Source organism: Boleophthalmus pectinirostris, unplaced genomic scaffold (genome assembly GCF_026225935.1).
Source record: "Boleophthalmus pectinirostris isolate CB_2022bp ecotype Guang Dong unplaced genomic scaffold, ASM2622593v1 HiC_scaffold_17, whole genome shotgun sequence".
NCBI lineage: Eukaryota > Metazoa > Chordata > Actinopteri > Gobiiformes > Gobiidae > Boleophthalmus > Boleophthalmus pectinirostris.
Genome location: NW_026571115.1, coordinates 24,503,181 through 24,517,389, shown reverse-complemented (window position 1 = coordinate 24,517,389; position 14,209 = coordinate 24,503,181). Strand labels below are relative to the sequence as shown.

The 14,209-nt window shown below is 37.7% G+C and overlaps 1 protein-coding gene across 1 annotated transcript in view; it reads right to left on the bottom strand.

Moving 5' to 3' along the window:
• The window catches only part of grin2aa (glutamate receptor, ionotropic, N-methyl D-aspartate 2A, a), a 381,703-nt gene that overhangs the window by 67,510 nt on the left and 299,984 nt on the right, over positions 1 to 14,209 (bottom strand). The window contains exons 6-7 of the mRNA XM_055152940.1: positions 13,979 to 14,181; positions 4,530 to 4,701 (exon numbers count right to left, since the gene is read on the bottom strand). Of these exons, the coding sequence (XP_055008915.1) occupies positions 4,530 to 4,701; positions 13,979 to 14,181 (375 nt within the window). The remainder of the gene's footprint in view (positions 1 to 4,529; positions 4,702 to 13,978; positions 14,182 to 14,209) is intronic.

Here is a 14,209-nt window from a genome sequence, read left to right as displayed (position 1 = left end):
ACTGTTTACGAAATGTGCTATATAAATAAAGTGGATTGGATTGGATAAAGGCGCACTATGTAACATTTCTGGTGAAAGGTATGGTATTGCTTTGCCTAGAAAGTTACACAGTATGTTGTTAAACGTAGTCATCTCCATGGAGACAAGCAGGTGATACCATAGGGCCTTGTCATTTTTGAGCCATAAAAAAATTTGAAACTGAATAATTGTAAGATACATTTAATGCCATACCGTGGAACATTCCAGGCAAAGCAATAACATCAAGAAAAAGTTACATAATGCATCTTTACATACTGTATTTTTCAGACTTAAAGGCGCACCGGATTATAAGGCGCAGTATTAATAATGTTGAATTCTCTCGTCTATTTTCATACATAAGGCGCACCGGATTATAAGGTGCTTTAAGCGAAACAAACGAACAACACTTGAGACTGATCCCATTGGCAGACCGTGGAGTAACTCGCCCGGCGTTGCATCCCTGTCTTGGTGAATGTGTATTATGAATGTGGGTGGATAATTAAAGTTAAATTTTTTATTTCCTATGAGGACGGCTCAAATATACATTGAGTAATAATGTGTTTAATTCAGCTTTGCACACATTTGTTTACATTTTACAGAAACAAAACTTAAAACCACATGGCTAATTTGCATAAACTATAAGCACTGAAAAAACAGCTCGCTCCTTGTGCGCTGATGCGTTCAACTTCTGTCGGACTAAAGGACACGACTCAGTGGAATATGTGTGTTCTTTCTGTGACAGAGGATGTGCTGCTGATAGTGAGTCTGTTCTGTGACTGTATTGTGTTGCAGATGGTTCATGTGAAACATTTTCAGAGATCTGCGAGACTCCTGACTACAGTAGCTCTAAGGCTCCAACAATCCATCAAGAGGTGTGGCTTCGTAGTTTACCATACTAAACCATTTTGACAGATTTTTGAGCGCCGTGTACCACATAAAATTAGTTCGAAGTCAATAAGCACAAGCAGACTTAATACATAAGGCACACTGGTAACACTTTATAATAACTACACCTTATTTAGCCTTAATAAAGCATGAACAAAGACTTAATTAATGATTCACACTTAGTAAATGCTTAATAAAGCATAATTCGTCTTCACTTTAGAAAAGCTCTCAAAAAGACTTATAACAGATAACAGCTGCCTGAATTATCATTGCATTGCATTATTAGTAAATCATTCTCTCATAACTTACTAATGATTAATAAATGCTCAAATGGTTAGTCCATGAGTAATTAAGTATGAAATAATTATGAGTAACTATTTACAGCACAGGCAAATTAAGTGCAAGTGCTAATTAAGGTAGTAATTAAGTAGTTACTAAGCGTGAATCATCATTAATTAAGTCTTTGTTCATTATTAATTAAGCCTTTGGTCATGCTTTATTAAGGCTAAATAAGGTGTAGTTATTATAAAGTGTTACCGGTGCACTGGATTATAAGGTGCACTGTTGATTTTTGAGAAAATTTAAGGATTTTAAGTGCGCCTTTTAGTCAGAAAAACACGGTACTTTTTATGTTCCAACCAACATGCCAATAGCCCTTTTAATTAAAGGTCCTATATTACACAAAACTGACTCTTGAGCTTTAAGCCTTGTTATTATAATGTTGTTAAATCATCAAAAACATACCAAGAGTTGTGTTTTGTTTCATTCACACATGTTTGAGTAACGCTGCATCAATGGGCTGTAAACATCTCCAAAGCTCAAAAGAGGGAAGAAACATGCAGAATATGTATGTAATAAACATCTGTGAAAACACAACTCCAGCTATGTTTATCATGAGCAAACAACATTATAACATTATAGATCAGGAAAAAAATGCAGAATGTGGGCCCTTTAAAGCAAATTTTGTACTAATCAGCTATTTGTCACTACTATTTAACCCATGTAACTACTTAGATCTTGAGTGAAAATAACTAACTCATAAAAGCTGCACACACTGGTGAAACGCGGTGTCACATATAAACATATTTTATTAAGCACAGTTTTAATCACTGGTGCGGAACTTTAATAAGAATCATAATATGGCGGTGACAGTTATGGCTAAACAGGAGTCTATTTTTCGTCATAAAAAACCCAGACAGCTGTAAAGTTTAGTAGCGTTAAATGAACAGGCAGAGTTTAGCTCCGAGTCGGGTCTGTAAATTAGAGATATGCACAAGAGGAGCTCAGATTAGTTTATTTTGTGAGATGATGCCAACGCCGCATGGCTGAAAACACTAATTCGCTTTTTGAAACTACAGCAAAACAAACTCTATACATTTATGCAAAGGAACTGTACTGTGTACCAGTAGAGACTATGAGGACCTATAGGGGGCGCAAGTACTACATAACACCAATAACCATACCTTAAAGATGAATTCATAGTTTAACTGTTTAAAAGAATGACAACTTATAAGGTTTAGAAGTTTAGGTTACAGTATTAAAGATTGAGATTTGAGATTTATATTAAGAAATTTACATTCTTTGACAATGCAACATATAACATTAATGAAATCATGGCAGAAATAACAAAGACAAAAAATTTAAAAAATTTGCCTAAAAAGGAGTGGGAAGAAGAAATCTAATTACTTTAAGTTGCATTTTTGTATGAAATAAAGTTTGATTTATTGATTGAATTTATTTAATCGCACCCCCCTCTGCTAATCTAACACAAAAGACCGTAAAGATTAAAGATCGTATATTACCCAAAATTGACTCTTGTGAGTTGGGCTGTAACAATAACCGGAATATCGTGATATCGTATCGTCAAAGTTCTCACAATAATATCGTGCACCATCACAATATATCGAATTACAAGTCTCTTTTCTTAAATTAAAAGTTACGGTACAGCAATAGCTAAAAAAAAAAAGACAGAGGGAACTACATAGACCATGATCCTTTGCTCCATTTCACAGTAGACTAAGCTATTTTAGTCTTAGTTCTTTGGATTAAGTCTTGTCAAGGCATTTTAAGAGGAAACAATTGCATATTTAACAGTTTTAGTGTGTTTAGTCTCCACAAAATATCGCAATAAGTATCATACCGTGAGATGTATATCATGAAAATATTGTCCTGAGAGATTTGGATATTATTACATCCCTCCCCACGATATCCTGAACTTTTCCCACAATATTGCAATAAATACCGTGAGGTTCATACTGTGACGATATCGTATCATGAGACTTTGATATCGTTACACCCCTACTTGTGAGCTTTAAGCCATGCTAGAATATTGTTAACTCATTAAAAACATACCTGGAGTGGTGTTTTGTTTCATTCACATGTTTGAGTAATCCTTTATTATTAGTCTGTCTGTATCTCCAAAGCTCAAAAGTGTAGTGCAGCACTCCTGATAGAACAACAGGACATCACAACACGGAAGAGAGTGTTTTCCGCCTAGGGGAATGTTTACACGAGAACGCTTGCGAGTAAAAATGACAATATATATATTTATAAGTGCCATTCATTTAGACGGTGACAGCGTTTTCGGGGCTTAAAAAACGCAAAAATCTGAAACCACCCTCCAGAGTGGAAAAGTTGAATACACTTCGCTGTAGCATTTTCGTCTACACTGCCCAAGACGCAAAACTCTGGCCAGATCTGCTCACGTTGCGTTTACGTCACATACATACAGCACACAGAAACCTGGCACGCATACCCAATCGAATTCCACACACTTTTGCGTCACCGTATGCACGCTGATTTCCTCCTGAAAACACTTGTCTAAACACGAAATAAAAAGTGAAGACGCGATGCCACTTTTGCGTCTTCTGTTCAGACCGTCATCATATAAACGTAGCCTAAATATGCAGTTTGTGTTTGTGTGTTTAAACGTGTGAATGAAACAAAACACAACTCCAGGTATGTTTGGAATGAAGAAACAACATTATAACATACAGAAAATAGCGTAATATGGGCCCTTTAAGCAGTTACTAAGCCTGAATCATTCTTAATAAACATATTATTCATTATCAATTAAGTCATGCTTTGTTATGGCTAATTAAGGAAAGTTATGATAAAGGTTTTTTCTTGAGAAACTTGAAATCATTCAGTCATTTCCAAAGTCATTTGCAGTCTGTTTTTATAGGACTAAGTGTGAAATACAAGCCAAGAATTATGTAAGAGTCTTGTTTTTTTTGTTTGTACTAAAGTATAAAAGAATAAGGGAACAATCATGATATTTTAAAAACAGTAAAAGATTAGATGATTGTAATGCATAAATGTTGCAAATGCCAACAATATATAATTTGAGCGAACCGTGGCCAAAATATACGTCAAAGGTAGCCAATTTTAATCTGTGCTTATCCACTTCTTGCATATAAAAATGTGTCTCTTTCTCCTGATTTAACTTTTGCCATCTTTTTATTTTACCATTCTGTTTTCTTTGGTATTAAAAACCTTTCTCATCCAAGTCTAAGAAGTTTCATTTGAACAAAAACTAAAATCAAGTTAAATCAGTCTTGTATTCAAACTTCTACATTATTTAGTTAAGTACAAGCGAACACTTTCATACAAGAGCAGGTACGTACCTCTCCCACCATCCCATTCCAGACGTTGTTGATTTTCTTGCCATGTTTGCCATTGGTTACCAGGTACAGGTCATAGGTGAACTTCACGTATTTCGCGATCTTCTTCAAAATGTCGATGCAGAAGCCTTTACAGCACTTTTTGATGTAGGTTCCACCAGATTCAGTCGAGTTGCTGTGAAAGAAAAAAACAAAAACCTTATTATAGTAGCTGTTTTTTTGTTTGTTTGTTTGTTTGTTTTTGGTACCTAGGACAGGATATCTAGACGTTGGTTGGGTCAAATGCCGAGAAAGCTTTTCCTGTCTCCATGGCGATGTTATTGTTGAGCCCGGAATATTCCAACATATGGCATTATACTCATCTGGCATATTTCTAATTACAGATGTTTTTTGCCAAACAAATTGTCTTGATGTGCACTGTTACTGTGAGCGGACTTGCCCGTCTACAAATCTGACTTGTAACTTCGCCTGCTTGTCTCAGTGAAAATAATTTTAATGCCATATTTTGAAACATTCAAGGCAAAGCGATATGAACTCCATGAAGAAAATCAGCTTTGTAGTGCACCTTTTAAGATGCTCCATAACCCGTGTCACTGGGTCAAGATTTTTGGTATTTGCAAAAAGAGAGAATGAGAGAGGGATTTCAAAAAAAGAAAGTTAGAGATGACAACCAAACTCCACCTCCTTAAAAGGGTCTGCCCAGTTTTGTATTTGAGCAAAGTTTGTCTTGCCTCAGTACAGTATACGTGTATATTATATTGTATATTGAGGTCAAAGTAAGTTGGTTGTGTACTTTCTGCATCTATTTCTAAAGTTTTTTATTGCCTGAGAAATCAAGAAGTGTGTAGTTAGTATGTGAAAAACTGTTAGTATTACGTGACCACAAAACTCTACTATGAAAAGTAGTAGTAGTATTTTATTCGGTCATTTTGCAGCACTACAAAACAAAACATAGACTGCAACCCCATGGATCATGACCGAAAGGGTTTAGGCTGAAGTAAAAAGTACTTATAATGCCAAACCCTTTTAAACAATGACAGAATTTCAAAAAACGAAAAGCAGCGTATGAACATCAAGTTTGCATTTACAAGTTCACCTACGACTTTCTGTTTATATAAGACACAAAATATAAATTGAAACAAACTAAATTTAATGCATAATGAATTGATGGCAGAGCTCTGTATCATTCAAAACACTTTATAATCTTTTTTTTTAAAGGCTACAACAGTGTTAAGACTTTTTTTTTTAATCATCACTCAGATTGTTCCATATACTAACCCCTCCAACAGAAATACTTTTTTTTCCCAAGATGCTAGTTTTGTTTTCAGTTATGGTCACACGAACCAACAATCAGTGGTGGGGAGTAACAGATTACATGTACCGGAGTTACGTAATCAGAGTACAAATTATGAGTAACTGTAATTCAGTTACAGTTACTGTTTCAGTGAGTGGTAATTGGATTACAGTTACTTTGTTGAAATAAATGGATTACACAGCGGTATTTTCCTGTTTTCACATTTTGGGCTAAACCAGGACTAAAACCAGGATTAAACCAGGTCTAAACCAGGTCTAAACCAGGACTAAACCAGGACTAAAAACAGGACTAAACTAGGACTAAACTAATACAGTATGACACTAACAATAGGGTGGACATAATTTAAGTAAGAAGTGATCTCATATAGAAAGCGATTCTCTATCAATAATATTTTTAATACAGTTAAGTAAAGACTGAACAAACAAGAAATTCAGGATGTGGTCGCTACATTCATGTAGTTTTAAAAAGCATGACAATATCAAGTAATCCAAAGTATTCAGATTATGTTGCTCACTTTAAGTAATTTAATGGATTACGTTACAAACTACATTTTGAGGTATGTAATCTGTAATCTGTAAGGAAATACATTTTAAAAATAACCTTCCCAACACTGCCAACAATAATGACAAAGAAGGCACAAAATTCATCGACCAAAACAAAAGGCAATGTTAAAGAAAAGCATCTGCCCTGCCAATAGTCGTAGTTTACTTGTGAAGAAAAGTGATTAGGACACTTGGAAAGCAGAAGGCATAATTATAATTGGCATGCGAGATCATGTCAAATATGTATTAAAGCTGACCCGCCAGCTACAGATAGGCTATAGAGACATTATTTATTTAAGATTTTGTTATTATTTTATATTATACTTGTTCTGGATTCAATGTTTAAGCAAAACTATTATTAAACATTTATATTAATAAGAAAGGGTCTACCATTACATATCTCAAAAGAAGAGAAAACATGTAGAAGTTCAATACATTTTTCAATAAATATATAGTTTGACCCACGACTTAGTCCTAGTTTTTAATTTTGGCCCTTTGTGAATCTGAGTTTGACACCCCTGGCATAAGGTAAGTGAGGAATAACCTTGGACCATTCTGAATGAACTACTACTTTTTTTTTTCACATTTTAAGTAAAAGTAAGTAAAAATCAGGTACAGCGCCTTTAACTCCAGTGCCCTTTGTTTTGATGCAGCATCTGGCGAACACAAAACACCTTGGTCAAACTTCTATTATTACCCTCATTTAAATCATCTCCGCGTGCACCTGGGACTCCTTCACCTTTAAGATCGGGTCATTTACTCTCCCGTGACAGAAAAACACCCAGAAGTCCCTCCCCCCGCTTGCTCGTCTTTTGTTTTGGACGGCGTTCTGTTGACGGACCATCTGTGGAAGTACGCTGAGAGTGCAGAGGTTCAGACAGAGATGGACTTGGAGCCACCCGTGAGTCTCATTTCAATTTCAGATGTGTGCTAATGAGACAGTATCACCCCGCGCTACGGTTAAACAACAGGGCGGACGCGAAGTTGATAGAAAGTGAACGGGGTCGATGAATTTGCAGTTACCTTGAAAGATGGCTACCGTGAGAGCGTTTAAAATTAACCTCAAATGTGAACTGTTTTGATTTGATCTTAAGTTATGTTGTGTTTTCGTTTTCCAGTGTGATTAACAAGCCAAGTACGAAACTGAAAGAAGTTGATCCTAAAAGTAAACTAAAAGAGGTTTCAGGCAAATGATTCATTCCTGATTTAAGGATTTTGTGAAGACTTTTCCCCATGCAAAAGAAATAGTAAAACAGTGAAGGTGACCATGCTTGTAGTATAAAAAATTATTGTGGTAGAGTAAACAAGCGGGCAAAAAAGGTCAGAGGCACTTGGTTGTAAATATTTTAAAGTGGTTACATGAGCCGAGGAAAAAGAAATAGTATTTTTATGTAAACTGCACTATTACAACAAAACTTTACATCTGAACAGTGATGTAAGTGGGGATTTTTTGAGTGGGGATATGCAATTTGTAATGTCATTATTACGGTCTAAACCAGGACTAAATTTGGACTTGAGAGAGAGAGGGAGAACTCCAAGCCTGTGGAGCAGGGTGTCCGCAAAGCGCGATCGGGCAACAGCTGTGCTTAACCCCGTGGGGTGTGGAAATCTGCGCCGGACCTTTCTCCTGTGGTCACCTGACAGTCTACGTGGGCGCACCTCTGGGCTCGTACTGGTTCGGTCCTGGTTTAGACTTGTTTTAGTCCTGTTTTAGTCCTGCTTCAGTCCTCCTAGTTCAAGTCCTGGTTCAGTCCTGTTTGAGTCCTGGATACCTCCGCCAAGGAGGTTATGTTTTTGCCGGCGTTTGTCTGTTTGTTTATTTGTTTGTTTGTTTGTTTGTTTGTCTGTTAGCAACATAACTCAAAAAGTTATGGACCGATTTTGATGAAATTTTCAGGATTTGTTGGAAGAACTGATTTCATTTTGGGGGTGATCCGGAAGAAATCCTGGATTCTGGATCACTTTGAAATTTTAGTTAACATTGTGGTAAATGGGGCCAAAAATTTTGTTTCTCAATATCTCGCTTAATTATTGACCAAACCCCATGAAATTTGACTCAGGGATGGACAATGGGATCCTCTTTCATATTCCAAAGGCTGATCCGGATCTGATCCAGAAGACTGATTTTATCGCAATTTATATAAAAAATGGGGGTAGTCCTTGGCGGAGGTCTGTGCTCTCTGAGTGCTTTTCTAGTTTAGTCCTGGTTCAGTCCTCCTGGTTCAAGTCCTGGTTCGGTCCTGTTTAAGTCCTGTTTTAGTCCTGGTTCAGTCCTGTTTTAGTCCTGTTTTAGTCCTGGTTCAGTCCTGGTTCAGTCCTGTTTAGTCCTGGTTCAAGTCCTGGTTCAAGTCCTGGTTCAGTCCTGTTTTAGTTCTGTTTTAGTCCTGTTTTAGTCCTGATTTAGTCCTGTTTTAGTCCTGTTTTAGTCCTGGTTCAGTCCTGGTTCAGTCCCATTTTAGTCCTGTTTAAGTGCTGTTTAATCCTGTTTTAGTCCTGGTCCCTCATGTCTCAAGTCACTATAGGACAGTCCTGCAGATATCATGACCCTATTGTTTTCACCATTGCCAAAAGCTCTGGTTTGACATTTAAGTTGTAGCTATTTTATATTTGTTTTTTGTTTTTTTTATATCTCACGTCGAGAGAAGTGGGTGGACAGTGTACTTTTACTGTCGCGTACCACGCCCACTACACCCTTGTATCTGAAATTCCTGTCTGTATCCCTAATATCCACCCCTAGCCCCTAATCCAAGTGTGGGCAGTTATTTTTTTCCATGGGGCCACATGAGAAACAGAAAATATTGTGGAGGGCCGGGCCAAAATGCTTAACTCAATTCTGCATCATATTCATTGAATTTCTTTATAAAAAGCAGTAAATAGCGTTGTTTTGACACACTGGTAAGACTGGTAAGAGTAAATGTTATGACTAAGCAATAAAAAAGTGAGGTTGCCTTACAAAAAATGTCATTAAAAACACCTCTACAATAAAAGTAATGCAGCTTTAGTCCATGCATGAGGTAAAATGATAAAATATGTTTATTTTGTAATTCCTGTACAATGCCCAGCTCTGCCCTAACCCCTCAAACACTACAGGCCTGCACTCTTACGCGGACTATATACTGCACTTATTAAGTTTAGTGCATTGTGGTTTACACTGACCAGTCTAGTGACCATCGCTGAACACTACTTTTCAAGTTGCACTGTGGCCAATTTTGTGTGCACATCTTTTTCACTCACTGGACATTCAGGCACTACTAAAAATGGTGTGACCCCTAAATAGTAACCAAAGTAGGGCATAGTGTGGACATGCAGACTCGGCCCATGAATTTATATGGCAAAAATACATCTACTTTAGGCATATATATGTTATTTAAGGAGGATTTCATAGTTTCTTTGTGGGTGTAGTTTTAAAACAATCTAAGAAAAAAAGATCCCCATATCGAGTTGTTGTGAATACTGTGATAACAATAATTTGGTGTTATATTGTGCAGCCCTACACTTGGAAGTACACATCTGAAGACATTTCCATAATTTTCATAACACTTTTACTTTCCCTAGAGTAATTTCTCCAATACTTCTTCCACCATTGATGCCTTTTATAACGTTAACAACAGGTCCTGCATTATCCCGGAGAAAATAACACCATCTGGTACCTAACTCTTTTACACGCCTGGGGGCCATCTTGGAGTGACTGAGCTGGAGGCCACTACTGCTGCTGCAATAACCCAGCTCACTGTGTCCATTTAGGCGCACCGTAATACAGTGAAGAGGAGGCAGGCCCGCAAATGTGATGTTATGGGCCCTGCTTGTGGACTGGCCAACTCGGCATACACAGAAACAGAGCCCCAAGGCGGTCCATGGGAGTCCAGCGCATGTGCGTGTGAGAAGTTGGACGCTTTCGAGCTTGGATGACTGAATTTTCTCCAACTGGGTATTGCGCAGTGGGTCGGAGGGTAAAGGGTGAGGGTATTGGCCTGTGAGCGAGTTAGTTATAATACTATACTTCTTTCTACCAGCAGGTTACATAACAGTTTTCTCACTCCAGATAATGTAGATTTCTGAGCTTTATACCATGTTATAAAGTTGTTCCTTCATCAAGAACATGCCTGAAGAAGTTTGTCATCCATGCCAGATTCGAACCCTCCTTATGGTTAGTTTTAAGATTCTGTTCCCATATTTTCCATAAATATACAAAAACATGACACAAAACTGTAAACAAAGACGCGTAGAGAGCAAAGGGAGGGTAGACTCAATGTCAAAAACAAAAGTGAATCTTCTAAAACAACACTTTGTTTTCTGCGAATGTAGCATTTTCAGAACAATAAAAGATACCATGGTGATCTAAATATGTCCACAGAAGTAAAATACCTCCTCTTTATAAACAAAAGTGATGTTGTAGGCGCTGTATCAGATTTTTACAAAAGCATGGAAAAAATGAACAATTTAATTTCTGCAGTGGTCCAAACTTATTCCAAAGACAATAACTAGCAAGCTAATAGTGCACCTTCCTTATTTGCCTAGTGTGCAAATGATAAAAACACTTAGTTGCACACCATTGTCTCATTTTGGCCCTAAAAGTTGATTGGTAACACTTTAGTTTAGGGACCACATATCAGAGACCTGGCCCTGATGGGTACGGGCAAATAGTTGCTGAAATGGGCGAGTTTTAACGTTCTGGAATTTTGTGGGCGGGAATGAGGGTGGGTTGTGACTGCACATGGGCGGTCAGGACTAAATCAGGACTAAACCAGGACTAGACTACACCGGGACTAATTTTGGACTTAAGAGAACCTCGAGCCAGAAAAGCAGGGTGTCCGAAAAGCACGATCGGGCGACGGCTGCGCTCCGTGCGACGTAAAATTTTATTTATGTGTGATTTCCAGTTTAAATTATGGTCCATAGTTACTCCTAGAAACTTGTTTTCAAAGACTCTTTCTAGTGGTGTATTACTGAGCATAATTTGTTCATAATTTTGTTTTGCAAATATCATAAATTTTGTTTTTTCTACGTTTAGCGACAATTTATTAATATCAAACCAGACTTTAATTTTATGTAGATCCCTTTCCACCATTTGAAAAAGCTGCCTTTGGTCTTCACCTGAGCATTGGACAGGATCACAACCATGAGTAGGTATGAATAGGGCCTAGGAGAGATTGCTAAATTACTGAAACATGCATGGACGACGTCTAAAACCTCTTCAGGCATGTTTTTGATGACATGATAATATGGTACAAAGCTCCAAAAAGTAAATTCTGCCTAATACCTCCTCTTTAAAAACCAAGTAACAACAAAACAACTACTTCATCAAAACAAATATTCTTCCTCTCCAAGTTATTCTCTCTGGGCGGGGGGTATTGGACCGTGAGCAAGAGGACATGTGGAGCAGTGGACATGAGCTGCTCCTTGGAGACGTGATTTCAGTCCGCCCTACTTCACAGCACTATTCTGGATGGGCAGTCCCAGTTGGGCTTCGCGATGGGGATCATGGGGCTATATTACGACTTAATGATGCTGAAGAGTTAATCCAACCAGGAAGATACTAAACTTATTCATACCTTCATTTGTTGCTGTCAGTCAATCACAGCCTACCATTCTTCTTTAAACCAAATCAGTCTTCAAACTTTACAAATACATCATCTCTTCTTGCTGTTTTTTGGATCAGAGGAAGAGTAAAGCATCTGCCCCAAAATTCGTGAACAAAACAAAACGATTATCAAATGATGGGACCTGAAATGGGACATATTTTTCCATTTCTTGTCCAACACTAAGCGAGCCCCGCAGCAAAGATATATTTGATTATTAATTTAAATTGGCCAATTTAAGCCAATTAAGTTTAATTTGGTTGAAGTCATAGTAATCATGATTTGAGTAGTTTAAGGTTAAGGAGAGACCATTTGAGATATTCCTGAATAGTTCAAGTAATATTCTCGCCTCTAACTAAATTATCTTCCAGCAGGGTCCATTGTAATTTTCTTACTCCAGCTAAGTATATTAAAATAGTCTTAAATACACTTGAAACTCAAAAAAATAGCCATTAACTAATCAACTTACCAAACCAAGTCATAAGTCCTGGTTTGGAACTGGATCTGTGGCTGATAGTAGATATTTGCCGGTACTGACATTTAGCTTTTAAAATCCATAACAAGGTCCACAAATGTATTTTAAGTTTAAGCAGAGATCAAAAATTTACTTTTCACTTTTGTAAAAATGATAACAAAATGCATTTGGATAGATAATACTTATTTATCACGAAGGAAATGCATTCATATGTGGGATATAAAATAATTTGTGACATGTTTTGGTAACAATACAGATATATTTTAGCCTAATGTCTCTTCTACTTCCATTTTTACTCATGAGTCTGTTCAAAACATAGACTGTATAGATAAATCAACACCAACTCGCTACATGAACTCGCTCCTGATTTAATTTTTGATTTTATTCAGATCCCAATTAGCTGATGTCCGTGACACCAGCTACTCTTCCGGATGCCATAGTCTCTGGGTCCATTTCACTTTCTTTTGAAAAACTGCTCCTCTCTTTGTAAATGCTGTTGTGAGCCGCGTCATTTTGGTCTTAAAACGTGTGTACATGATCCTGATGTTTATATTTAGCTATTTTTTCAGTACATCGACGTAAAAACATTGATAACAGACAAATCAGGCGCCTTCTTTCACTGAGGTCCCTCCCGGTAGAGTAGAGCAAAAGGTTTGATTGACAGGGCTGTTAAGCGCCCTCCCCACGCCAAACCAGCAGAGCGAGCGGGAAGCAGTGTTTCCTTCAACAGCCTCACCCCTATAACCCAGAGGTGGGACCAAGTCGTTGTTTTGAAAGTCTCAAGTAAGTCTCAACTCTTTGACCTCAAGTACGAGTCAAGTCCCAAGTCAAATACAGGCAAGTCCAAGTCGAGTCTCGAGTCAATGACCCAGGAGTTCAAGTCAAGTCCAAGTCGTCTGCTTTGAGCTTGAAGTCATTTAAACTCTTTTAAACTAAATTGTACTTAAAAAGTCATGGTATACTTATATTAGAGTATTATATAAGAGTTGTAGAAATGTACATTTTTCCTTTTTAAATGTCTGGACAAGAGTGTGAATTATTAAGGTCAAAACGGAAAGAATTCAGATTTAAGAGCTTAATAACAGTTAGTTTGTGAAATGGTCTAAGCATCAGGTCTTCTCAAGTCACAGGGCTCAAGGCCGAGTCAAGTCTCAGGTCACTGATCTTCAAGTCCAAGTCGAGTCCCGAGTCTTAATCCATTTTATCAAATCAAGTCTCAAGTCCTAAAAATAGTGCCTCTAGTCTGACTCGAGTCTTACAAGTCCCCACCTCTGCTATGACCTCTAGCCTCGATAAGCTTCATTTGACTGGAGCCTGAACACTGCATTAATCCACTTCTTTATACAGTCTATGGTTCAAAAAGACAAATCTGATGCACTGAGAACAACGGAAATGACAATAAATGATCGATATTTGCCAATCCCGCTAATGGAACCGACATTTTGCCCATCCCTAATTTACATTTTCTGAGGTGCTTTTATTTTCTTTTTTTCTAATTCCAGCTTTATCGACTACTCAAATCAAAATATTCTTGTACTCACTCCTTGATGTGCTTTCTGCAGGGCACAGAGTTCCTCATGCAGGTGCCGGTGAGCCTCTCCACGTCCTCCACGATCACAAAGGGCTTCTCCTCCAGAGTGACGATGGACAGGTGGTTATCGTCCAGCTCTGCGTCTCCGAAAGAGTTAAAGCGAGGCCACACTGGGTACTTGAGGCTCAGGCTGCGGTTGTCCACTTTACCCATCTGGAAACATCATACAAAAGAAATGGAT